This window comes from Leucoraja erinacea, chromosome 34, assembly GCF_028641065.1.
Source record: "Leucoraja erinacea ecotype New England chromosome 34, Leri_hhj_1, whole genome shotgun sequence".
In the NCBI taxonomy this organism is placed as follows: Eukaryota; Metazoa; Chordata; class Chondrichthyes; order Rajiformes; family Rajidae; genus Leucoraja; species Leucoraja erinaceus.
The window spans coordinates 1,112,053-1,139,876 of record NC_073410.1 but is presented as its reverse complement, the minus strand read 5'-3'; the positions used below and the strand labels follow the sequence as shown (position 1 = coordinate 1,139,876).

At 46.6% G+C, this 27,824-nt stretch overlaps 1 protein-coding gene across 2 annotated transcripts in view; it reads left to right on the top strand.

The window, feature by feature from the left end:
* LOC129712881 (cardiac-enriched FHL2-interacting protein) overlaps positions 1-25,471 on the top strand; it is a 36,756-nt gene extending 11,285 nt beyond the window's left edge. For both annotated transcript variants that reach the window (XM_055661614.1, XM_055661613.1), the window contains exons 3-4: positions 15,442-15,544; positions 21,369-25,471. In XM_055661614.1, coding sequence (XP_055517589.1) covers positions 21,529-25,248 — 3,720 coding nt within the window. In that variant the 5' untranslated portion in view covers positions 15,442-15,544; positions 21,369-21,528 and the 3' untranslated portion in view covers positions 25,249-25,471. The remainder of the gene's footprint in view (positions 1-15,441; positions 15,545-21,368) is intronic.
* The last annotated feature ends 2,353 nt before the right edge of the window (positions 25,472-27,824 follow it).

The window sequence follows — 27,824 nt, the reverse complement described above, 5'->3', positions numbered from 1 at the left end:
TGCAGAGGGGATTTACGAGGATGTTGCCAAGACATGAGACCATGAACAATAGCGAGAGTTTGGGTTGGCTGGAACTTTATTCCTTGGGGCACAGGAGGATGAGGGGTGATCTTATAGAAGGATTTAAAATCTGAAAGGAAATGCATGGAGCGGATGCAGTGTCTTTTTCCTAAGGGAGGGGATTCATAAACGATAGAGAATAGTTTAAGGTGAAAATAAGGTGAGAGACCAAGGCCAATACGCTTCAGTACCAACTTGTGGGAATTAGAGGCATCACCTCTTCATTTAGCAGAGAGCAAGTGTTCCCACAGAATATTGTGAAAGATTAGAGGAGTCATAGAGTCTCAGTGGAAATCCCTCAATTATTCAATACTGTATCAGTCCTCATGCAATGTGATGTATCTGTATACCTATTGGCTGTCTGAGGAAGGGTCTCGACCTGAAACGTCACCATTCATTCTCTCCAGAGATGCTTCCTGTCCCGCTGAGTTACTCCAGCTTTTTGTTGATACTTAGTGTTGCAGTGTTTCGACTGTACATTCGTCAATGCTCCATTGGTTTTAAGATGCATTGGACATCTTGAGGTCGTGGTTTGGTGTTATGTAGATGCAAGGCTTTGTATGTTGCCCTGCACAGAGGGAGAGCTTGGTTCTTGGTTCTTCTTGGTCCTCCAAAATATTCCAAATGGAATTTCAACTGGAGGTGGTGAAGGGAGGGCGTGGCTGGGCCTCTGCCATGAGTTATGCCCCCGTCCCACTTAGGAAACCTGAACGGAAACCTCTGGAGACTTTGCGCCCCACCCAAGGTTTCCGTACGGTTCCCAGAGGTTGCAGGTGGTTGCCGGAGGTTGCAGGTAGTGGAAGCGGGTAGGAAGACTGACCAAAAACCTCCGGGAACCGCACGGAAACCTTGGGTGGGGCGCAAAGTCTCCAGAGGTTTCCGTTCAGGTTTCCTAAGTGTGACAGGGGCATTAGTAGTGAGTGTAGCTGTGTGGGATTTCCACCCTAGATTATCCTCACTAAGTGCTCTGTTCTTGCTGCAGAGAGTTTGCCATGGCAACTGGTGTTGCTCCCTCAGCTCCGCATCAGGAAGAACATAAGTGAAACTAATAAATGTAACAATTCAATCCAATTTGATTATGATTTAAATAATTGAGGAGATCAGCTCATGGAAACGCGATCATAATAGAACGGGATTGATTTTCTTTCTCTTGATCTTCTCCTGGGTTACGTCTAAGAATTCTACACACCATTGGACCTTGTCTCTGGAACTGATACACTACAATGCTGAGAACTAGATCCTGCACTCTGTATCTTCCCCTCTGCTCTACCTATTGTACTTGTGTTTGTATCAGAGATATCAGAGCTACCACAGATAGATACTGTACATTCTTGATTAGTGGAGGTGTCAGAGGTTACGGGGAGAAGGCAGCAGAATGGGGTTAGGAATGAGAGATGGATCCGCCATGATTGAGCCATGATCAGACTTGATGGGCTGAATGGCCTAATTCTTCTCCTATCCCTTATGACCTTATGACATGACTTGGTTATATTTATATATAGTATTATTTGATTTCTGTGGATAGCATGCAAAACCCATGTAGCCATTGTGGATTGATAGATATGGATTGAATGAAAAACTAGCCAGGAAATGATTAACGTTTAGGAAGTAAGTCTTTAACAAAACCATTGCCATCTACAGTTAATTCGATATTTATAGTTTTGGGTGGCACGGTGGCGCAGCAGTAGAGTTGCTGCCTTACAGCATCAGTGACCCAGGTTCAATCCTGACTACGGGTGCTGTCTGTACGGAGTTTGTACATTTTCCCAGTGAACATGTGGGTTTTCTCCAGGATCTCCAGTTTCCTCCCACACTCCAAAGACGTACAGGTTTGTCGGCTTAATGGTTTTGGTAAAATTGTAAATTCTCCCTAGTGGGTGTAGGATAATCTTAGTGTGTGGGGATCACTGGTCGGCACGGACCCGGTGGGCCGAAGGGCCTGAATCTCTAAAACTATAGTTAACTACTTTGTCTAAATGTCAGTCTGCTTGGATACAAATATAGTTGGAAGGAGTTGCTGTAATGAGGCCATTGTGACTGCTACAGGGTGGAGATAGATGGAGAGACTGGGCAAATAGCTGACAATTTATAGATGATGGAGAGAGACTGCAGATTTGTGAAGGTCAGAGGGATTGAGATGATCCAATACATGAATCACCAAATGTTAGCAGGCAGGGGCCCCATAGCAGAAGTGTCCACGTCATGGAGCTGGAAGCTGCAAGTATCCTGAGCTAATTCTGCTACCAATCATCATCTATTTCAGCAAGTGATGGCTCCCACTGATTGTCACCAGAAGCTTGCATCCTTTTCAGGATGGGCGATTACAGCGATGTCAACATTTGAAACATGGAAGGTGGACACAAATGAAGAAGCAGGCAGGTCCAACATGTAGTTCGGGGGGAAAGGGGGCATGTGGACATTAATTGTAGAGGGTGGAGCTGAAGGATAGGGGAGGTTAGTTCCAGTTGCATGTAGCATTGGTGAGGCCACACCTGGAATACCATGCACAGTAGGGTGCCCTTACCTTAGACAATACAGTAGCATTAGAAGCAGTCCAAAGGAGAATCCCCACACTAATTCCTGGGATCACACGGTTGTCTGACCAAGAGTGGCACTTTGTATTTCTTGGAGTTTAGAAGAATGAGGGGTGACCTACTCAATGTATAAGATCCCAATGAGGCTTGACAGGGTATTTACATTCAACAACTCTGACGGTCTTTGCCTCTCGTAATATGATACACTTCTAACATGTCTCCTCGCAACCTCCAGTATTCCAGAGAAAACAATCCAAGTCTGTCCAACTTCTACCTGAAGTTAGCAGCTTTGCGTCTGTCTAAACTTTGAAGTAAAGAAAGACACAGAGTGCTGGAATAACTGAGCGGGTCAGGCAGCATCTGTGGAGAACATGGATAGGTGACGTTTCACAGAGTGCTGCAGTAACTCAGTGGGTGCAGCAGCATCTATGGAGCTAAGGAAATAGGCAACGTTTCGGGTCGAAACCCTTCCGGGTGGAGTAACACAGCGGGTCAGTCAGCATCTATGGAACTAAGGAAATAGGCAACGTTGCCTATTTCCAGAAGGGTTTCGGCCCGAAACGTTGCCTATTTCCTTCGCTCCATAGATGCTGCTGCACCATAACTCAGCGGGTCAGGCAGCATCTGTGGAGAGCATGGATAGGTGACGTTTCACAGAGTGCTGGAGTAACTCAGTGGGTCAGGCAGCATCTGTGGAGAACATGGATAGGTGACGTTTCACAGAGTACTGGAGTAACTCACTCAGGGGGTAAGGCAGCATCTGTGGGGAATATGGATAGGTGACGTTTCACAGAGTGCTGGAGTAACTCAGCGGGTCAGGCAGCATCTATGGGGAACATGGATAGGTGACGTTTCACAGAGTGCTGGAGTAACTCAGTGGGTGCAGCAGCATCTATGGAGCTAAGGAAATAGGCAACGTTTCGGGTCGAAACCCTTCCGGGTTTCGGCCCGAAACGTTGCCTATTTCCAGAAGGTTCGGCCCGAAACGTTGCCTATTTCCTTCGCTCCATAGATGTTGCTGCACCATAACTCAGCGGGTCAGGCAGCATCTGTGGAGGAACATGGATAGGTGACGTTTCACAGAGTGCTGGAGTAACTCAGCGGGTCAGGCAGCATCTGTGGAGAACATGGATAGGTGACGTTTCAGATCAGGACTCTTCTTCAGATTGCGGTGGTGGGTCGGAGTGGTGGTGGGGGGGGGGGGGGGGGGGGGGGGGTTAAGCTTGAAGAGAGGTAGGTGGCCTGGAGAGTGATACGTGGATACAGGTGAGGGGGGGGGGGGGGGGAGGGTTTGATAGGCAAATTGTTGGAAAGAAGCCAGAGGAGTGTGAGAAAAGGCTAGAGGAGTTGGGAATTGTGAAGCCTGAGGAAGGAATAGAGGTGGAAGGGAAGATATGAGGTGATTTGTGCATCCCTGGGTACTGTCCTCTCTGTTCTCGCCTGCACCAATCAGGTGTTGATGGGTTGGCATAGCTTCAAGTTCCAGAGCTTTGCTACACTTCAACAACTCTTTACACTCATTCACTAATCCTAATTTATCCTCTTCACCAGAGGCACTCCGTCCCACACCATGGTCCTCTGCCCTTCACCTTGGATTCTCAATTAATATAGCAGATGCCGTGCCAGAGATGCTGCAAATAGCGGCAATGAAATCATCTGCTCTGTCGAGCTGCAACATCTCACTCTTTCCAGCCCTTGGTGATCAGAGCTGCGATTCGCTTTTTGCTTCAAGGACTCCATTTAGAGCTCTCTCCTGCGTAGCTCTGCCGATCTGAGACACACAATCTTTTCAAATGTCCTGATTATTTCTTTTAATAATAATCTGCCCACTCACCTGAACTCCTGGGGAACTGAGCTGAATGTTATAATTAATAACAGAATAGAATCACTCTCTTTGAAATAGTTATACCCTAACCCATTACATACCTTGAACATTAGTCTGCCTTAATTGAGACACCTTCCTTATTAAGTGTTGGAAGAGTCTCGAGTATTTAAATGATCGTACACACCAGCCATGCAACAATTAAATCATTTTTTGCTGTATCTTTACTGGCCTTTAAGCACAAGAACACAAACAACTAAATGTATAATAATCAGTAAAATAATAAGTAAATATTCAGCAATGTGAGATAGCTTTGCTCAGTCCGCCTGGGCCTATCTTCATCTCCCGGTTGCCAAATACTTTAAGTCCCCCTCCCATTCCCACACTGACCTTTCTGTCCTGGGCCTCCTCCATTGTCAGAGCAAATTGGAGGAACAGCATCTCATATTTCGCTTGGGCAGTGGTATGATAATTGATTTATTTAACTTGAAGTATCAAGTTCTCCAGGGATACTGCCTGGCCCGTGGAGTTACTCCACCATGTTTCCTTGTTCCTCCAGCCCACCTCATTGGGAACATTGCACTTTTCCCTGGAATTGTTATGTTATAATACCGAGAACTGTATTCTGCACTCTATCTATCCCTTCTCTCTACTTGTTGTACTGGAGTTTGCCTTGATTGTATTCATGGAGAGTACAAGCAAAACCAAAGCTTTACACTCTATCCCATTCCATGCCAACAATAATAAAGCTAAATGAAACCTAGGTGGTCAAAACTGCATGCAGTCCTTCAGATGTGGCCGGACCAATGTATTATTAAACTGCAATGTCCCCTTGCAACCAGTGCTGCAGGATAATGACACAGCTTTGTCTGGGACCTGCTCCATCCAAGACGGCAAGAAATTGCAGTGAATTGTGGACACAGCCCAGACCGTCACACAAACCAATCTCCCTTCTATTGACTCCATCTACACCTCACGCTGTCTCGACAAGGCCAGCAGCATCATCAAGGACCAGTCGCACCCTGGCCACTGCCTCTTCTCCCCTCTCCCATCAGGCAAAAGGTACGGAAGTGTGAAAACGCACACACTGCCAGATTCAGGGTCAGTTTTTTCCCATCTGTTATTAGGCAACTGGACAACCAGAGGGCAGTGTTTAAGAGGGAACTGCAGATGCTGGAGAATCGAAGGTTACCCAAAAAAGCTGGAGAAACTCAGCGGGTGCAGCAGCATCTATGGAGCGAAGGAAATAGGCAACGTTTGGGCCCGAAACGTTGCCTATTTCCTTCGCTCCATAGATGCTGCTGCACCCGCTGAGTTTCTCCAGCTTTTTTGTGTAACCAGAGGGCAGTGCTGAACTACTATCTACCTCATTGGTGACTCTCGGACTATCTTTGATCGAACTTTGCTGGCTTTACCTTGCACTAAATGTCATTCCCACAGCATGTATCTGTACACTGTAAATGGCTCGATTGTAATCATGTATTGTCTTTCCGCTGACTGGTTAGCACGCAACAAAAGCTTTTCACTGTACCTCGGTACACGTGACAATGAACCAAACTGAATGGGAGGAGATGGAATGTTCTGGGAAATATCAGCAGGTCAGTCAGTTTGTGCTGAGGGAACAGAGCAGTTTGAGCTGTCGAAGTCAGCTCTGCCAATTTGTAAGATCTCAATGAATCCCTTGCTTAAAGCCCAGCCTGATTCATAGAAACATAGAAAATATGTGCAGGAGTAGGCCATTCGGCCCTTCGAGCCTGCACCGCCATTCAATATGATCATGGCTGATCATCCAACTCAGTATCCTGTACCTGCCTTCTCTCCATACCCCCTGATCCCGTTAGCCACAAGGGCCACATCTAACTTCCTCTTAAATATAGCCAATGAACTGGCCTCAACTACCCTCTGTGGCAGAGAATTCCAGAGATTCACCACTCTCTGTGTGAAAAAAAGTTTCCTCATCTCGGTCCTAAAAGATTTCCCCCTTATCCTTAAACTATGACCCCTTGTCCTGGACTTCCCCAACATCGGGAACAATCTTCCTGCATCTAGCCTGTCCAACCCCTTAAGAATTTTGTAAGTTTCTATAAGATCCCCCCTCAATCTTCTAAATTCTAGCGAGTACAAACCGAGTCTATCCAGTCTTTCTTCATATGAAAGTCCTGACATCCCAGGAATCAGTCTGGTGAACCTTCTCTGTACTCCCTCTATGGCAAGTATACATTCCCAAGTATACATTCTCCAGCATCTGCAAAATTCTGCCCATCAGGCAGCATCTCTGGAGAAAAGTAATAGATGACGTTAAGGGTCTCGACCCGAAACAGGAATAAAAATCTGATATGTTACTCCAGCATTTTGTGTCTATCTTCAACCTAAAAACCTGTATGGATTTGGAGTGTGGGAGGAAACCGGAGCACCCTGAGAAAACCCACGTGGTCACAGGGAGAACGTGCAAACTCCTAACAAGACTCCAGCAACGCCAATACCTGCCTGATTTACATTCACATCTTTCAGTCCCGAGCGCGATCATTCCGGGATCAAAGAGCCCGGAGAACATTCTCCCTTTATGATGCATCATAATGTTTGCACTGTGTGTGTGTGTGTGTGTGTGTGTGTGTGTCATGCTGTGAATTGATAGCTCAGGTTTCTATACGTGCATCAGCCATCCCTGTTTGCATCACTGGTGTGGGTTTCTGCAGCGGATGAAGCAATGTTGTGAATTTGCACATGGCTCCAATTGTAAACTGCTGGTTGCGTTATTCAGCTTGGAAACACCAGCCTCTGTTGGATGACATCAATGATAACTAATAAGCACAGCTTCAGTTCTGCGAATATAAAAAAAACAAATTGCAATATGTGGCCCGTTCCTATTTCTGTGCATGTTTTTGAAGCCAAATGAGGCAACAGTGTGGGGGGGGGGAAGGGGGAGATAATTCTAGATGGGATTTAGTGTTCTGCTTAGTCTTTCCTTGGGCAGCGAAAAGAATACTCAACATAATCTGTCCATAAAAGGTGCCAGCAAGCCCTGCTCTCCCCAGCAGCAAACAGACAGGGGCTGGAAATTCACACCAGGAATGATATCGGTGTGAGGAAAAATCCTGCTCTGAAACGTCACCTATCCATGTTCTCCACAGATGCTGCCGGACCCACTGAGTTATGGTGCAGCAGCATCTATGGAGCTAAGGAAATAGGCAACGTGAGTTCGGGCCGAAATCCGTCTAAGGAAATGGGCAACGTTTCGGGCCGAAACCCTTCTGGAAATAGGCAACGTTTCGGGCCGAAACCAGGAAGGGTTTCGGCCCAAAACGTTACCTATTTCCTTAGCTCCACCCGTTGAGTTACTCCAGCTGCTGTTCTCCACAGATGCTGCCTGACACGCTGAGTTATTCCAGCACTCTGTGAAACGTCACCTATTCATGTTCTCCACAGATGCTGCCTGACCCGCTGAGTTACTCCAGCACTCTGTGAAACGTCACCTACTCATGTTCTCCACAGATGCTGCCTGACCCGCTGAGTAATGGTGCAGCAGCATCTGTGAGCTAAGGTCACCGTTTACCTTCAGGCAAACGTTTCGGGCCGAAACCCAGAGGGTTTGGCCCGAAACTGCCTTCCTTAGCTCCATAGATGCTGCCTGACCCGCTGAGTTACTCCAGCACTCTGTGAAACGTCACCTACTCATGTTCTCCACAGATGCTGCCTGACCCGCTGAGTTACTCCAGCACTCTGTGTCCCTTTGATATTGTGACAACTGCTGTAAAATAGACTATGATGCAGCTCAATATTTTATTGCAGAATTGACACCCCAATATCAATGCACCAAAAGCAGAATTGCCAAAAGTCTGGAGCTGTACAGCTGGTATTCAAATGCAAGCTGAGTTATGGTGGTAGTGTTTAATAGAGGGGGTAAAAAGAAGTGCTGGAGGATTATGTTTACAATTGGCACGTATACCGAGGTGTAGCAAATCAGCTTTGTCTTGCATGGGATCCAAGCAGATCAGATAATACCATGCATAAATGAAATGAGGCCAAACCCAAGTACCATAGAACAGAGGGGAAGCTACAGAGTGCAGAACATAGTTCTCAGCATTTGTCGAGCATTAGATCCATAGACAAAGTCTATTGTCTGCAATGGGGTCGAGGTGAATCAAATAGCACCCTAGCTTATGCAAGCACTGTCCAGAAGCTTCATAGTAATTCAATGGGTCAGGCAGCGTCTGTGGAGGGAAAAGCCAGAGGAGGTTTCAAGTTGGAACCATTCCTCGGACTTCTGTACCGACCCAAAATATCATCGGTACATTCTCTTCACACATGCCCGTGATTGCATGGGATTTCTCCAGGTGCTCCTGTTTCCTCCTACACTCCAAAGACATGCAGATTTGCAGGTTAATTGTCTTGGTAAAGTTGTACATTGTCCCCAGTGTATGGGGTCATTGGGTTACGAGGGGGCCCTTCCCTTGTGTGTGTAGTGTACGGGGTGATCATTGGTCAGCATGGACTCGGTGGGCCGAACTCGCTGAGTTTCAGCATTTTGTTCTGCAGATCTCTACCCCGTTGCAGGCATTTTGTGTTTTGTATATATTGAATATCTGCATTGGCTCCACCTACACAACTTCTGTAGTAGAGAGTTCCAAAAGTTCACAACCCTCTGGCAGAAGACATTCGTTTTTACTTCTGTGTAAAATGGTTAGCTATTTATATTGTAAAACGTGTTCTCCTAGATGTAGATGTAAACTCCACAAGCATCCTTCTCTCTGTCATGCCCCATCACATATCATTGGTCTGAATGGGAACATGGGTCGGAGGTTGACCAGCCTCCTGAGTCGGGGGTTTGTGAGTTAAACCTCAGCGTGGAGTTGTCCTGGGAGGTGTGCAGTCCAGAGGGAACATTGACCATCACAGGTACCCATGGGAAGGTCATTGTTTGCTGGATATTTTGGTTTTCATTAATTTTTTTGCTTCTGTATCTAACCGCAACTGTTAGCAAGTGTTACATTCCCTCCACAGATGCTGCTTGACCTGTTGGGTTCCTGCAGCATATTGTGTTCAGCTCTCCAGTCCCTTGTATCTCATCGTAAAGAAATGTTAGGTTTAGTTTAGTCGACACGTGTACCGAGGTACAGTGAAAAGCTTTTTACAGTGTGCAATCCAATCAGCGGAAAGACTATACATGATTACAATTAATGTGTAAGAAAGAACTGCTGCAGATGCTGGTTTAAATCGAAGGTAGACACAAAATGCTGGAGTAACTCAGCGGGTGAGGCAGCATCTCTGGAGAGAAGGAATAGGCGACGTTTCGGGTCGAGATTTCGAACAGGTTGTTTGATGGGATTTAGTTGAGTTTAGAAATACAGAGCAGAAATAGAACCTTTGGCCCACTGAGTCCAAGCTGACCAGTGATCACCCTGTACACTACACACACACTAGAGACAGTGGCCTCCAACCCCAATGACCCCACACTACACTGACTGGGGACAATGCACAATTTTACCAAGACCATTAACCTACAAACCTGCATGTGTTTGGAGTGCGGGAGGAAACCGGAGCAAACGCACGCGGTCACGGGGAGAACGTACAAACTCCGCACAGACAGCACCCGTAGTCGGGATTGAACCTGGGTCTCTGCTGCTGTGAGGCAGCAACTCTACCGCTGTCCAAATGAAATGCACCCAATGGTTGCAGACACCTTTGTTTCACCCCTTATTGAAGCTTCATGCTGACCCAACCTCCATGCAAGGGTTGACTGACCTACAGGCAATGGGTTTGAAGTCATCTCACAGTGGGGAGTTATATAAGCCAGCAGCATGCGTGAATGGATTTGTGCATTTCAGCAATAAATCCCTGATACTGAGTATCGAGCAATCTGTGGATTTCTGACCTCATGGTTAAATATATACAGTGATGTAACATACCAGAGATCTGACTTTTAAATGTAAAGAACACCTCTCTGTGGCAGATGGAGTCCTGTTCCCTGTGGCTGTGACATAACCCAGCGATGAGGGATAATTTAGCTTGAGAAAGATTAACTCATGAGTACTTCTTGAGAAGCAGTCTGGATTGGGATGTCATTCTTGGGCCATGGGTAACATGATCAGACCAGCGTTTATTGGGCTTGTTGAGGTCAAGGAAAGAGCGTTCACGTTGCGCCCCCTGTTCCCACCACATGCACAAGAAGCAACAAGACAGACACCATTGTATGCAGATGCCCAGCTCTGGCTGAACAACTTCTAACCTTGTATGTGGACTCGATAAGAAGAAGGTTGGGCTTGTTAAAGTCTGGCTGGATTGCTGTTTTGGCCCACTGCTGTCATACAACATGGAAACAGGCCCTTCGGCCCCACCTGTCAATACTGACAGTATTGACAAGATGCCCCATCTAAGCTAGTCCCATTTGCCCGTATTTGGACGATATCCCTCTAGACCTTTCCTGTCCATGCACCTATGCAAATGTCTTTAAAATGCTGTTGTTGTACCCACCTCAACTGCTTCCCCCGGTAGCTCGTTCCTTACACCAACCTCTCTCCGAGTGAGAGGGTTACCTCTCTGGTTTCTATACATCTTTCTCCTCTCACCTGAACCATGCTACCTGTGTGACCATGTTCAGGGAACTATTTACTTGCTCTCCTGGTTCCTTCTGCTTCATTTGGAGAGATCTATTTGTGATAGGATTTGATTGATTGAAAGATACAGCATGGAAACAGGCCCTTCGGCCCACCGACTCCACACTAGTTTTGCATCCAATCCCTACACACTAGGGGCAATTTACAGAAGTCAATCAACCCACAGACCTGTATGTCTTTGGGATGTGGGAGGAAACTGGGGCACCCAGAGGAAACCCACGTGGTCACAGGGAGAAGGTACAAACTACATACAGACTGCACCCGAGGTCAGGATCGAACCCCGGCCTCTGGCTCTACAAGGCAGCAGCTGTACCACTCTGCAGCTTGTATTTAGGCCATTTCTCACTGCTATATATTCTGCACATCACTGAACTCTTCCAGGTTTGGAGAAATGACATTTACTGGAGCTCAGATCAGATGCAGTTCATTTGCAAATGACAAGTACATGTAGTTATCTTTTATTGGCCTCAGTGAATGCAGACAGATAACCTGATATGGTTTCAGCAGCAGACTTATTGACAGCTAATTTATCATCCAATCACTGATGTGTGTCTCGAATTATACCATGGAAGGGAATACACCTTGTTGCAACCGGGTGGATTTAACATCGTAAAACCTCAGTAGACCAGGCGACCAATAAACCTCCAGCTTCTCAACTGCCTGAACCCAGCTGGGTCACTCTAGCTGGGAAATATAGCCACTAATGTACTACAGACATGCTATACCAGGCAAAAAGCTCAGCCCACAGGCCCATCCAGTCATTCATGGAGCAGTGCATCAGTAAGGATGGAAGCATCACAGACGATGCCCGCCACCCCGGCAGTTCCCCTTTACTCTCTCATTCCCTCTGGGAGAAGATGCAGGAGCTTGAAAGCCCAAACATCTAGACTTAACAAGAGCATCTTCCACCTGCTAACGGGCCCCTGAACCAATTACCTTGTTCCCACCCTCATCATCAAGACCCTGTCACAAACTCTCACTTTACTTTGCTCATTGTGCTTTAATATTCTTTGCATTACTTGGATGTTGCACTATTGTACTGTGTTGTACTCAGCATTGTATTTATTGCCATATTCATCATTCCTGTGTATATAGTGTTTAGTCTATGAACTTCATGTGTACAAGGAATTTCAAGGTACCCTCATGCATATGACAATACATTGGTCTATACTAATACTGTAGACATAAGGAACTGCAGTTGCTGGAATCAAGAAGGGTCCTGACCCAAAACATCTGCCCATTCCCACCCCAGATGCTGTCTGATCCGCTGAGTCACTCTGGCACTTTGTGCTTTAATCTAATACAATTCTTTGAGGACTCTGGGCTCCCATCAGGCAGAAGGTACAGAAGCTTGAAAGCGTGCACCACCAGCCCCAGGAACAGCTTCTTCCCCTCTGTTATAGATAGAAACATAGAAACATAGAAATTAGGTGCAGGAGTAGGCCATTTGGCCCTTCGAGCCTGCACCGCCATTCAATATGATCACGGCTGATCATCCAACTCAGTATCCCGTACCTGCCTTCTCTCCATACCCCCTGATCCCCTTAGCCACAAGGGCCACATCTAACTCCCTCTTAAATATAGCCAATGAACTGGCCTCAACTACCCTCTGTGGCAGAGGGTTCCAGAGATTCACCACTCTCTGTGTGAAAAAAGCTCTTCTCATCTCGGTTTTAAAGGATTTCCCCCTTATCCTTAAGCTGTGACCCCTTGTCCTGGACTTCCCCAACATTGGGAACAATCTTCCTGCATCTAGCCTGTCCAACCCCTTAAGAATTTTGTAAGTTTCTATAAGATCCCCTCTCAATCTCCTAAATTCTAGAGAGTATAAACCAAGTCTACCCAGTCTTTCTTCATAAGACAGTCCTGCCATCCCAGGAATCAGTCTGGTGAACCTTCTCTGCACTCCCTCTATGGCAATAATGTCCTTCCTCAGATTTGGAGACTGAATATTATCAGGCTTCTGAACGGTCCTTCCATAAACTTGTTTGATTCACCTCTACCCCATTGCGGACATTGGACTTAGACTCTGGAACTGATGCGCCACAATGCTGAGAACTATATTCTGAACTATGTATCTTCCCCTTTCTCTACCTGTTGTATGAGTTTGAACTGATTGTGACCATGAATGGTGCATCTGATCTGTTTCGCTAGCGTGCTAAAGAAGCTTTTCTCTGTACCTTGGTACATGTGATTAAAAAAAATCTGTAATACTGCCCTCCAGTGGCTTTCCAATTGCCCCATGTGTTAGCCAGATCTTTAGCTTAGCTACTAAACTCTGGAATTACCTGTAAACACCTTGATCTCTCTTCCATTGAAGCCCCCCTCAGCGCCCACCTCTTTAACTAAGCCTTGGCTTCCTGCCTTTATATAGCTGAGTCTGAATGTTTCTTTCATTCTACTTTTGTGATATTTTAACAAGTTAAATCCAAGATATTGTTACACGGTGCTTTCACTTCCTGTTCAACAACCTGGAGCCACACACCAATGATTGGGAGATAAATAAGTCTACTGTGGAAACCATACCAGGTTATCAGCCTGAAACATCTAAGTCCCACAAAGGTAACGCATGCACTTGTATTTGCAAAGCTAGCTGCTTCTGATGTGCCCATTAGTTGCAAGCTCCACTGACATGGCACATGGCAGCACTTTAAACAGGCTGAGCAGTCGTAGTTTTGTAGCAGGAAGTGATTTCTGCCATCATCCTTTACAAGTCTAACCTCTGCACCATCTCTGGTGAGGTGTGAGCCTCATAAAGAGACCATTAGCTCACAGGAAGTGGCACATGATTATTAATGTTAGAAGACAACTGATGTCGTGATAAACCCTCCACCACAGCTAATTATTTACATATTTCACGCTGTTAACTGCTTTCTTCCCAGCTGTGATCAGGCAACAGAACCATCCCATCGCCAACTAAAGACCAGTCCTGACCTGCCATCCGCCTCATTGGAGACCCTCGGATTATCTTGAATCGCACTTTACTGGACTTTGTCTTGCGTTAAACAATATCCCCTCCATCCTGTATCTGTACACTGTGGAAGGCTTGGCTATAATCTTGTATAGTCTTTGCACTGACTGGATAGCACCCGACAGAAAAGCTTTTCACTGTACCTCGTATACGGGAACAGTGACAATAACAAACTAAACTAATCTATGCGTGACTTTGCCGAGTGCAATGTGTATCGCTGGTCAATGGTTCTAATTGGATAACCACCCAACCACTCCCCCCCCCCCCCCCCCCCCCCCATCGGGACTGGCCCCTATATCTATCCCCTCCCCCATCAACCACAATCCTTTCTCAGGCTTCACCATTCACAACTCTTCAATCTTCCCCCCCATACCCTCTCTCCCCACACCCCCCCCTCCCCCACCCCCCCCTCTCCCCTCGCATGTGTGTCTACCTGTCACCTGCCGCTTGACTGTCTGTCTCTCCCCTCTCCCCAGCTATCCTCCGCCCCCCCCCCCCCCCCCCCCCCCCCCCCCCCCCCACCACAATCAGTCTGAAGAAAGGTCCTGGCCCAAAACGTCACCTATCCATGTTCTCCTGAGATACAGCCTGACCTGCTGAGTTACTCCAGCAATTTGTCCTTTAATGTAAACCAGGATCTGTGGTTTCTTATTTCTGCATTAATATATGTGTCAGGGTCAGGGTCAGGGTCAGGGTCAGGGTCAGGGTCAGGGTCAGGGTCAGGGTCAGGGTCAGGGGGTCAAGGTCAGTGCTTGTTGCTTCTAGAATCATTGCATGAGTTGGGATCTCAGTGACAGCATCCGTGAGTTCCACAACTTCCATAGTGGATTGCTTTTGTACTTTGGTTCCTGAGAATATCGGCATGGCTTAGTGCCACCCTGTACTAGTGTCATTAATACCTGAGTGTGTCAGAAAATATTTGAATACTGGATTATGTGAGATGCTCAGGTGCCCAGGTATGTCATGGTATTTCTTTAACTGAATACCTGACGTGTACATGAGGTACCTGAGCTTCATTCATTCCTGGGTTTGGAAATACAGCGTGGGAGTAGTCTCTTTGACCCACTGCGTCCACGTTGACCACCGATCACACATCCACTCCCCGCACACTAGAGGCAATATCTAGAGACCAAATAACCTGCGAACCCGCAGGTCTTTGTGGGCAGAAGACAGACGCCCCACAGGAAATCCACATCATTTCCCACAGGGTGAACATGCAAACTCCACACACACAGCACCCGAGGTCAGGATCGAACCCAGGTCTGTGACTGTGAGGTGGCAGCAATGCCAGCTGCACCACTCTGTGCCATTCTCAGTGTTCCCTGTGTATTCAGAGAGTTTGTGGCCTGCCAAAGTGACTGAAGGTCACAGCTATGTTTCATCAAAGTTTTACAAGCTGAGGATCTTGTTCATTGAACTAAATTTAACCTCTCCCTCTAGATGGGCAGCAATGAGACCAAATGACGGTGTGGCGAGTGGCTTTAAGTGTAGACGGACCTGGGCGGAATGCACACGAGCCCAGCTGCTTCAGCTGACAAAGCAGGTATGTTAAAAACCCAATGCTGGGGCTCGTTCATAGAGGGTGCACCATTGACATTGTATGGGCAACGTTTCAGGTCGAGAAGATCAAAAACATCACCGATCCTTGTCCTCTACTGATGCTGCCTGACCCACTGAGAGTTACTCCAGCACTCTGTGAAACGTCACCTATCCATGTTCTCCACAGATGCTGCCTGACCCGCTGAGTTACTCCAGCACTCTGTGAAACGTCACCTATCCGAAACCCTTCTGGAAATAGGCAACGTTGCGGGCTGAAACCCGCTGAGTTACTCCAGCACTCTGTGAAACGTTGCCTATTCCATTAGCTCCACAGATGCTGCTGCACCCACTGAGTTACTCCAGCACTCTGTGAAACGTCACCTATCCATGTTCTCCACAGATGCTGCCTGACCCGCTGAGTTACTCCAGCACTCTGTGAAACGTCACCTATCCCTGTTCTCCACAGATGCTGCCTGACCCGCTGAGTTACTCCAGCATTTTGTGTCTATCTTAGATAGATATTCATTCGGATTTGAAAACGAATTGGATAAATCTGTGTTTCTTGCCATGGTGCCCACTGGCCATGGTTCATTATCTAAATCTGGAATGTCTGCGACATAGAATGTAGAACAGAGAACATTACAGCTCAGTAACGGGCCCTCCGCCCACAATGTATCTGCTGAACACAATGCCATGATCCATATCTCTCCATCCCCTGCATATCCTTGTCTCTATCTAAAAGCCTCTTCAAGAGTGAGTGGTAGAATCATGCAGCCTATGATGGGCCTGTTTCCAACCTGGTGGAAACCCATGGGCCCACCCTGTCCACACTGACCCACACTGACCCACACATCCCACTACACATGCCCCAGCTGCCTCCACCAACCCTTGCAGCACATTCCAGCCTCTCACCACCCTCTGTGAAAATCCTTTCCTTGCACATCTCCTTTACACGTTGCCTCTGTCACCTTTGAGCCATGCCTTCTAGTCTGTGATTTTTCACCCCCTGGGACACGTATTCTGACTGTCTACACTCTCTATGACTCTCATAATTGTATATTCTTCTGCCTGGTCTCCCTTCAACCTCCGACGCTTTGGAGAAGACAATCCAAGTTTGTCCCACTTCTCCACATAGCTTTCTGTGATGCTACGACTCTTATTTACACATTGGTACACTTTCTCCAAATAGTTCCTGATATAGTAGCTCCTGCTGCATGTTGTGATGCATGTACGATTCATGGGAGGTTGGTCTTGGAGTGGGGGGGGTTCTCCTCAAACTGTGGAGCATCCTGGACAATACAGCTCACCCCCTCCATGACACACTGGTCAACCTGAGGAGCACCTTCAGCAACAGACTGGTTCCACCAAGATGCAGCACAGAACGCCACAGGAGATCCTTCTTGGCTGTGGCTGTCAAACTGTCCAACTCCTCCCTCTTCTGTCATGGGGAAGACTGAGACTGAGACTGAGACTGACTCCCCTCCCCACTCCCCTCCCCACCCCCCTCCCCCCAATCTTTGACCATTCCCCAATCCTTTGCACTCGGTACTTTAATTTCATGTTTCATGTATTTTGTGTTTTGTGACTGTCGGCCGATCAATTTCCCTGCTGGGATAAGTAAAGTTCTATTGTATCGTATGGTGTCGATGGCAACTATACAAGCCAAGTCGGGACGTAAAGTCCTATCCAGTTATATTAACATTACAAAGCTGCAGCAAAAACACTGTTGGAGTTTCTTTGGAGTTTCTATGTGGTCCTGGTATTGGAGAATGTCTCCAGTTCTCCATGAGTCCACTGGGGGGCAGCCAGCAAGACAAGGGGGGGGAGCACAATCTGTCGTCTCTAACCCTCCCAGGAGGGTGGTCTGAAGTTGGGCAGCTAAATAAGACAGTGTGTGGAACTTGAAACACCTGTTACAGACTGTGTTAATAATGTGCACTGAGTCCACGTTACTGCCAATGAAGGAGTCCAGTTTCAGTGATTAACATGCTCTTAAAATGTTTTAATAGGTCGCGTTGGATGGGGAGATCCTTCACTTCATGGAGCAGGCTGCCTCCTACTGGCAGCTTACTTGTCAGCAGAATAGCTGCCTCAAAGAGTTTCAATGAAAACCACCCCGTTTATTCATTCTCCCTTTATCAAGAACAACGAGAGAATTAACTCCAAGGATATTTTTTGGAGAATGCTAGTGAGCATTGTAAATTAAGTATATTATATATTACAAGCATAGCTAACTGGAAAAGGAAGTTTATTCCAAAAATAACAGATACATACTGATGACTGCATCTATTGCGTATGTCAATATCAAATGTCATCAGGCACTTCTTCATCAATTGACTTTAAAGTGCTTTTTATGCAAAAATCAACATTAAAAATATCAACACAAAATAAAAATTGTCCAATTCCATCACAATTCAGATTGGACTATCTGTTGGTCATGTTGGTGAGGGAGCAATTGGAGTCACCCTGCAATAGGGAGGATGTCATTAAACTAGGAAGGGTGCAGAGAAGATTTATGAGGCTGGGGAGATGGTGCAGATGAGGTTTGCTAGGATGCTGCATAGATTACAGGGAATGAGCTGGAAGGAGAGGTTGGACGAGCTTGTGTCCCTTCGTTGGAGCACTGGAGGCAGAAGGGAAACCTTATAGAATTATATCAATTATGAGAGGTATTGATAGAGGAGACAAAAATACTGGAGGATCTCAGCGGGTGAGGCTGCATCTATTGACACAAGGAATAGGCAACGTTTTGGGTCGAGACCCTTCTTCAGACTGAAGAATACAGATGCTGCCTCAGCCGCTCAGTTCCTCCAGCAATTTTTGTCTACCTCCGATTTTTCCAGCATCTGCAGTTCTTTCTTAAACCAATAGATAGAGAAGACAGTCAAATACAAGAGACTGCAGATTGCTGGAGTCTTGAGTAAAAAGTGCTGGAGGAACTCAATGGTCAGGCTGTATCTGTGAAATGTCTGAAGGAGGGTTTATTTCTGAAATGTCATATTTCCATTCTGTGCACAGATACCTCTTGACCTGCTGAGTGCATCCCTGACTTTGTCTTTTGTTATGGATAGAGTCAAGCAGGTCTCATACATACCGTCTCACCTCGAGATTTAAACACCATTTGTTGCAAAGTTTCAGCATGTGTACACCTGGGTGACCAGTAGCTCTGAAACTATACACTGGCAATTGTGGAGGTTTTGATTCAGGACCCTTCTTCAAACTGTGTTTTACACGAGATTCCAGCATCTGTCATTTCTGGTGTCTCCAAAGGGAAGTTTGCAGAGTTTCCCAAACTTTCCTGCGTATACATGGGAGCACAGGTCATTAGTGATAGGATCAGATAGGCCATTCAGCCCATCAAGTCTACTCTGCCATTAAATCATGGCTGATCTATCTTTCCGTCTCAACCCCATTCTCCTTCCTGCCTTCTCCCCATAACCCCTGACACCCGTGCCAATCAAGAATCTGTTGATCTCTGCCTTAAAAATATCCATTGACTTGTCCTCAACAACCATCTGTGGCAATGAATTCCACAGATTCACCGTCCTCTGACTAAAGAAATTCCCCCTCATGTCCTTCCTGGAACGTCCTTTAATTCTGAGGTGATGAACTCTGGTCCCAGACTCTCCCACTAGTGGATACATCCTCTTCACATCCACTCTATCCGGGCCTTTCGCTGTTCAACGTTAAACAATATTTGATCTGGTCAGATTATCAATAAGATCAATTATTCTGATCCTAATTTTAAGCTAAAATCCATGTTAATATCACCTGATCTATGAAATCAATCATTTCCATCATCAGTGAATACAAATTTGATTTTATTTGTGTGAACTTAATTCTAAGGTGAACATAGACCGAGGTCTCTGCTCTGTTTATTAATTAAATAAGAGAAGAGAAAATGGATTATGGTACTGAACACAAATGAAAAATTAAACATGTTTACTGTAATTTAAATCGTGGTCTGTGTGATTGACAGCAAGCCTTGAATGATATTTCTCAGTAAGATGACCACAGAAAGCCCAACATTAATTCCACAACAACAGGGGAATGGATAAAGTGAATGCTCACAGTCTTTTCCCCAGAGTACACAATGCTAAAACTAAAGGGTACAGGCTTATTGTGAGAGGACAGGGATTGAAGAGGGACCCCCTCTGGGGAATTATGTTCATTCAGAAGGTTTGCGAATCTAGAATGAGCTGCCGGAGGAAGCTATAGAATCGGATTCAATTTTTATTATTTTTTTAAAGGCATACAGTATAGGAAGGGTTCAGAGGATTATGAGCCAAACGCAGCAAACTGGGACTAGCCCAATATGCCAACTTGATCAGCGTGATCAAGGTGTGTTTCTGTGTTGTACGGCCCCATGAGTCTTTAACATCGGCTTTATACAACAATGCAACATTCCTTTTAATTTCAACAACTCGTTAATTTTATTAAACATTTTAGCATTACCATATACACCATGTTTTCCTCATAACCATTAGAATTTAACAATGAGTTAATTAGCCATATAGACCCTTTGGCCCACCTTATTCCTGCTGACCAAGTTGACATATTGGGCTAGTCCTATGTGCCTGCATTTGGCCCATAGCCCTCTGAACCGGTCCTATCCATAACTATCTCTGTAAATCCTTTCCAAAAGTTGTAAAATATTATAATTCCTTTCTGTTCACCATTAGACTTTTGCCCATGTTACAACAGTGCAGATAACTGAATTAAGGCAGGTTTTGAAGCTATGAAGGTCATCACTTTTGAGGAATGTTCTCGTTTCTCAAATGTCTTTATTGGAGATTTTCCCACCTATTACCAACCTGCAGTTCCACAGTCAGGGAAGGATATGGAAAGTAAAATGTTTGAGGTTCGGGAGCAGAGCAGAGAAATATTATATAAATGTCTTATGAAGAAAGACTGGATAGACTTGGTTTATACTCTCTAGAATTTAGGAGATTGAGAGGGGATCTTATAGAAACTTACAAAATTCTTAAGGGGTCGGACAGGCTAGATGCAGGAAGATTGCTCCCGATGTTGGGGAAATCCAGGACAAGGGGTCACAGCTTAAGGATAAAGGGGGAAATCCTTTAAAACCAAGAGGAGAAGAACTTTTTTCACACAGAGAGTGGTGAATCTCTGGAACTCTCTGCCACAGAGGGTAGTTGAGGCCAGTTCATTGGCAGTTAGATGTGGCCCTTGTGGCTAAAGGGATCAGGGGGTATGGAGAGAAGGCAGGTACGGGATACTGAGTTGGATGATCAGCCATGATCATATTGAATGGCGGTGCAGGCTCGAAGGACCGAATGGCCTACTCCTGCACCTAATTTCTATGTTTCTATAAATAGATGGTTTAAGTGGCGTTTTAATTTGTTTGGCAATGCCAAAATGCAGGGAATGGAGGGATATGGGTCACATACAGATGGAGGAGGTTAGTTTAATTTGGCATTGTGTTTGGACTGACATTGTGGGCCAAAGGGCCTATTCCTGTGCTGTATTGTTCTATGTTCTAAAAGATGATGTTGGTAAATAACCCTATCAGCACTCATCATTCCATTCTTGGGCGATCTCCATGTTGTAACCAGGAGTGTCTACAAAACGCAGCACTGGTGATAACCATCAATAAAATCCACCTGCTGGAAGGAACTGCAGATGCTGGTTTACACAAAATGCTGGAGTAACTCAACGGGACAGGCAGCATCTCTGGAGAGAAGGAAGGGTCTCAACCTGAAGCATCACCCATTTCTTTTTCTCCAGAGATGCTGCTTGGCCCGCTGAATAAAGCAAACCTCTCAGGTATTTAACTTCAAGTAAAATATTTTTTAATCTTTACACAGGAAAGAAATCCTTGTTTGATGACCCGGTACGTGAATGGATGAAGGATGAAGGAACCTCAAAGAGCTTAAGCACAAAGCAAAGCATTGTAGAAACACAGAGGGACAAACTCCAGGACAGAAGCACCTCGACAAAGCCGGCACTGTGAAGCAGACCCGAGCCATGGACTCGTTCAAGAACAGAGGTGCAGCTAAAACTAGAAAAATGCAGGGACATTCTAAAGTGGTGGATGGTTTTAGTGATACGTCAAGTGCTGGGAGCTTCTTGGATGAAGCAGATAGAGAAGTAAGTAGTCTTACAGAGCGTGCTTTTAAGAGCTTGTGTGTTGTAGAAGAAGCTATGTGTGGTGAGTTTGATGCACACAGTTCACCATCACTGGCCAATATGAACCGGGCCGCCCCAGGGCCAGGCGGGAAGAAGCATTCTGCTGCAGAATTGAAAAACTGTAAGATGTCGCCAAAACTAATCAAGAAACGAGCAAAGGATTTGCCCGAGACATTCCAGGAATCCGCCGGGCAGTATTGTGTTGGAGGAGAGAAAGGGAACTTGGGAAATGGCTTCCTGGTTGAAACCAAGGAGCAGAAGGCAAAGGGTTCTTCTCTGCCCAGAGATGTTGATCACAACAAGAGGGATTTCACAGGAACCAACACGATCAATACAAAAGCTGCTTCAGGCGTTCACCCTGAGCCAGCAGGGGAAGATAGTGTCAAAGACATCACGCAGTTCGATGTCTCATCCATCATCAACTTGCACCGAGAGAAGTCAAGCTTTTCTGCCGCTTGCCAGGAGAGCTATTGGGTAAATAAAACACATCTCCCTCAGGCGAAAGGCAGCAAAACCAACATTCTAGGGTTTCTGAAAGCCTCACAGTGTCACAAACCCACTGACTTGAAGAATCTTAACCCCACTGGTAAAAAGTTAGACAAGGTCCTTTCTGACAAGGTCAGCAGAGTGAAGAAAGCTGACACAGCGAGCAGCTTCCTCCACAGTGAATGCAGTGCATTCAAATCCTGGCGTGATCACAGTAAGTCTCTGTCTGAAGAGGATAATCCGCCTGAAACCCACTACCCCACCAGTCTTCAGTCCAATGTTCCTTTGCAGGGATCCGATGAAGATGTCATTGTTCAGATACAGCCCCCATCTTTGGCGCAAGTAAAGTCTCCACACAAAGTCATAGCCAGCATGTTGCAGAATCCAGGGAACCGCTCTCCCTGCAACAAAGATGCTGCACATCTTCATGCATCGGTGCCTGAAGAAAATCACTACATTGTCAAAGAAAGTCAAGATCCAGATGATCATTTGCAGGGGACTAAATGTGAAGAGGGCAGTGGTGGGTCAGTGGAAAATGGAGTTGAGGAGAAAGGCTTCCCGCTGTGGAGAAACTCACGGTTCTCGCTACATAAAAAGCAAATGGAGGCAGAGTTAGTGAGTGAGGAGGTCCCTGCCACAAGATGTCCACCAGTGGCTGAAGCTGCAGTAGCTGATGCAGCGGTTCCTCAGGAGGCCACCTCTCTGTCCATCTCCAAGCTCCTCACGCCCAACTTGATGCCCAATGTCAATGGAATAGAAACGTCCAAAAACCAGCCGGTCATAGTGACTCCTCCCCTCTTCATCCAGCCCGCGGCCAACCAGAGTGATGAGATGAAAGTGGACAACCAGCCACAATTGGGCTACAGAGCCAAGGCGTCAAGTCTGTTGTACAACTTGAAGGACGTGAGGAAGAGGGTGAAGTCCACCTACTCAACAGCTGCGGCGCCACAAAACATCGCCGAGCCTGCAAGGGACAAGTATGTTTTCCAGAACATACATCAAACTAGTGCAAGGACTTCTTCTGCTCCTGTCAGGCTACGAGTCAGGGAGAACTGTGCGACGGACGCCAATGACCAGGGGAAACTGGACACGATGTCCCATGCTAACGGTACAAGACCCACCGCTGCCCACCTCAACGCTGCTGAGATACCTCCGGCTGAGTTAGACCCGTGGAAAGATGATGACTATCTGAACCTGCGGTCGCCACAGACGGTGAGGGAAGCTGGGGGTTATCCCAGGTGGAGGACAAGGGGCTCAAGACCACAGTCTGCAATGACGTCGTTGGAGGTCAATACGGGCAGATGTCGGGACAGAAGGAGCTCTCAGCAGCTGAATAACCCCAATGCAAAGGTCAATGCAGATCTCCCAGCTAAAGCTGCCCAGTCTGCAAGGAACAGTCCAGAGGGAGTGACAATTGCACAAGAAAGAGAAGAGCAGAAGCAGAATAGATTGCATGTTGGCAGGAAACCAGGCTGTGAGTTAGTCAGTCACATACAGCAAGATATACGGACACATGGAAGTCAGACTAGAAAGCAGGAGGGATTGTTGATGCCACAGAGAGTGGAGGATGGAGGTTCCTCAAGCATGGACCGGTGTGTGGCCAGTCAGCAGGGGCCTTGCCATCCTACAGGGGAAGGCAGAACTAGGCTCGATGTCAAGTCATCCGGTCAGTCCTACATTGACTTGGGTAACAGCTACACTCAGGGTCCTGAGCAAATGAATAACTTGAAGGAACAGGGCACTGGGTGTAATGTTGATGATTTGAAGGGTCGCCCTACACTTGAGAACGACAAGAGTTGTGAGAAGATTGAGCTGCAGTATTACGCACTGAGTGACCCCACCATCAACTCGGAGAAACAAAACACACCTCTGGTGTTTCAAAGTCATTCCCAAGCGGTAACGCCACGGGTTCTACCGGAGACTAGAACACAGGACAGTGCTTCTGTGGGCTTCTGTGAAGAAATGTTCGATAACATGTTTTCCAAGCAGCAAGAACGCGGGCCAGGGAGTCACGTCCCGACTTCACCGAGACTTGGTTTCCTTAAAGTCAAAGACAATGCACCAATAGTCCCCACGGTAACTAAGCCCACAAAGCCACTTCTCCCCAAAGGCGAGGGCCAGGATGCTGGCATCAACACTTTGAGAGAAAGACCAACCATGTTTACACCAAATGAGACGCGTGAGGAAGGTAAACGCGACTCAGGTGAGGTGTCGTTGGCCAGTTCCGTCACTCCCAATGCAAGGCCGGAGTCAACCTGTAGCATGGACTCGAAAGCAGCAGGAAAACCACCAGTTGTTCCCCCAAAGTCCGAGAAGGCTTTGCGTCGGGCCAAGAAGCTGGCAACCAGGAAGAAGCGGACGGAGAACAAGCAGGACAAGCAGAGTGGTGGTGGTACAGATATTGACATTGCCCTGTCCAACATGCCAGTGTGTGCCCCGAGTCAGCGCACCTCACCACAGCCCAGCATTTGCCCGTCAACTCCCCCAGACCCACTCAACTCATGTGTTTCCCCAGCCATCGCCGACACCCCGGCAGGAACCAGCAACATGCCCTTCACATCTGCGCCATCGTTTCCATTAAGTCAGCGAAAATTACTCCAAGATCCTGAATCTGGCCAATACTTTGTTGTAGATATCCCCATCCAAGTCCAGAGAAAGACTTTGTTTGACCCAGAAACTGGGAATTATTTCCACGTGTCCATCCCCTCGGCCGGTAGGAACACCACAATAGATTTCTTAAACACTTCCTACGTGTTGTATCCGGGTTTCCCGGCCTTGCCGCTGTTGTCCACGATTAGACCCCCCTCCCAAATGTCGGCACCGGCCATTCTGGACCTACACAAAGAGGAAGGGGCTTTCAACGAGCGGACTAACTTTGATTTGGGATACACGGAGGAGCAAGAAAACCAGCCGTATATTGAGACGTTTTATGATCCTTACACTGGGAGCAGGGCGGGCAGTGAAAAGGAGATTTGGTGCAGTCCAATGAGCAGTCAAACGCAAGCTGGTGATCATGATCTGGAATTAATATTCATGGGGGATCTGGAAGATATTGCCATGGAAAACAATTAGCGCGAAGGTGATCAAAAGCAGTGCCGGCCCTTCACTGGAGGGGCTGGCAGCCTGTTATAGACTTTATAGATGTCTCTTGGGCAAGTTAGAAATGACATGTGGAGTGGTTCTTACATGTGCTGCTGTGTATAGTACTTCTTCACTGTTCAGGTGTTCAATTAGATGTGGCCTCAGAGATTGGAAAATGAAATAAAGACGCCAAACTCGTGTAAGAATGAATCATTTCCTAAACAAGCAAGAGGAGTCATTGATGGGGGAGTGCACAGGCTGGGGTCATCTGATTGTCCACGCAATGGAACCTGGCTTGTGCTTGACAGTGGCAGAGCATGTTTCAATGGGGACACGAGAATGCAGATGCTGGTTTAACAATGAAAATGACATAAAGTGCTGGAGTAACTCAGCAGGTCATGCAGAATCGCTGGAGAACGGAGAGGATACATTTCGGGTCGGGACCAGACGTGATGGGGGGGTGGAAGCGAGGAGAAATGGGGGTGGGCCAAAGCCAAGCAAGTGATAGGTGAATACAGGAGAGGAGGGTTTTGATCTGCAGCTGGTTGGAGATAAAGGCAAGAGATGAGAAAAGTAAAGGTGGTCAGGTGAGATATGGAGAGAAGAGAAGAGATGTGAAATGTGAAGACAGGGGAATGTTAAACGGGGCCGGGGCAGAGAGAAGGTGTATCGTAGGTATGTTCAATGGCATTCTTACTTGCTGCAGCTGAACAGGTGATGACACAATATACAGTGATCAATAAAATAATCAAAAATAATTCAGTAAATTAAGAGCCATGCTAATAGTGCAAATAAAAAATGGTCTACAGTGCAACCAAAGAACAGTCTATATAGGTGTCTAGTTGCTGAGGTTAGTGTTGTGAAGTGTTCAAGAGCCTGATGGTTGCTGCAAACAAACTGTTCTTGAACCTGGAGCTCACAGTTTTCAGGCTCCTGTACCTTCTTCCCGATGGTAGCAGCGAGATGAGATTGTGACTAGCGTTGTGTGGAACATTGATGAAACTAGCTGCCTTTTTTGAGGCAGTGCCTCCTGTAGATCCCCTTGATGGTGGGAGGTCAGTATTGGCGATGGATCGGGCAATGTCCACCATTCTCCATAGTCTTCTTTGTTCCTGGGGATTCGAGTTGCCATAACAGGCCGTGATGCAACCAGTCAGCCTGTCCTCTACCACACACCGCATAGAGGTTGGTGAATATTCATCGACATAATGCTCAACCTCATTCATTCCATTGTCCAGGGCTGGCACTCTCCCAACTGTGTAGTGAGTGGATGAGAAAGCATAGAACATGTGAACGGGGTGATCGATGGTCAGCGTGAACTCGATGGGCTGAAGGGCCTGTTTCCATACTGAGTCTCAATGATTGGGCAGCTGACTGCCATCTATTGAGGCATCTTTCCAATTCATGGAATGGTTTACATCTCGCTGCGTTGTGGAGCTTGTGGAGCCAGGCCGGTGCCAACACCACTGGCAGAAAACCATCCTGGTCACCTTGATTTGGCAATGACTGGCCACTCAGGGAGCAGGGACTCGAGGCAAGTCCAGAGCTATGAGGGCTGGAGGGACCTTCAGACCATGTTGAATGGGAAGGTAAGAACTTGAAATTGGATGGAAAGATGAGCTGGACAACAGAGAAATACCATTGAGTGAAAAGAAGGAAGTGTGGTGTGAACAATGTGCTCTTGGATCAGGCACTAGAGGTTGCTGTGTCCTGTAAAAGTGCAAAGAGAAAGCTAACATTTTAAAAAGTGTTGTAGATTCCAAATATTCCACTAGGATTGCTTCCTACTATTTGTCAGTAAAGGGCATAATTGGAATTATATGCAGCGTGAAATTTGCAAGATAGACACAAAATGCTGGTGTAACTCAGCGGGACAGGCAGTATCTCTGGATAGAAGGAATGGGCGATGTTTCAGATCAAGACCTTTTTCAGTCTGAAGGAGGGTCTCGACCCGAAACATCAGTCATTCCTTCTATCTAGAGATGCTGCCTTTCCTGTTCACTTACTCCAGCATGTTGTGTCTATCTTCGATGTAAACTAGCATCTGCAGTTCCATCCTACACATGAAATTTGCAAAGCCAGCCATGTTGTTGAAAGGCCATTTGCCCCGACAGTCAATTAATTCAATGATTATTGTCACACGTACCTAGGTACAGAGAAATGCTTTATTGTACATACAACCCGGTAAGGTCATACAACAGAGCTCGCCTACAGTAGGTAGTACACAAGTGTCGCACATGTCGGGCACCGACAAAGTTACAAAAGTAACAGTAAGCCTCCAGTGCAGAAGTCCTCACACATTCTCTCACCAACACAAGCTGAGATGGTCTTCAAAGAGGGTCATTTATTGGTGAGTTGACCCAGTGGCCTGAAGCAACAGGGGGAATGTTACAGTTTGTACAAATCTATTTTTGATACCATTTTTGAAATGCATTTTGGTAAAAATTCAAGTACGAGAGGGCACAACTTTAAGGACCAAAGTTTAAAGGTGAAGTGCGGGGCAAATGGCCTTTCAACAAGGATGGTGAGTACCTGGAATGTGCTGCCAGGTGTGGTGGTGGAGGCGT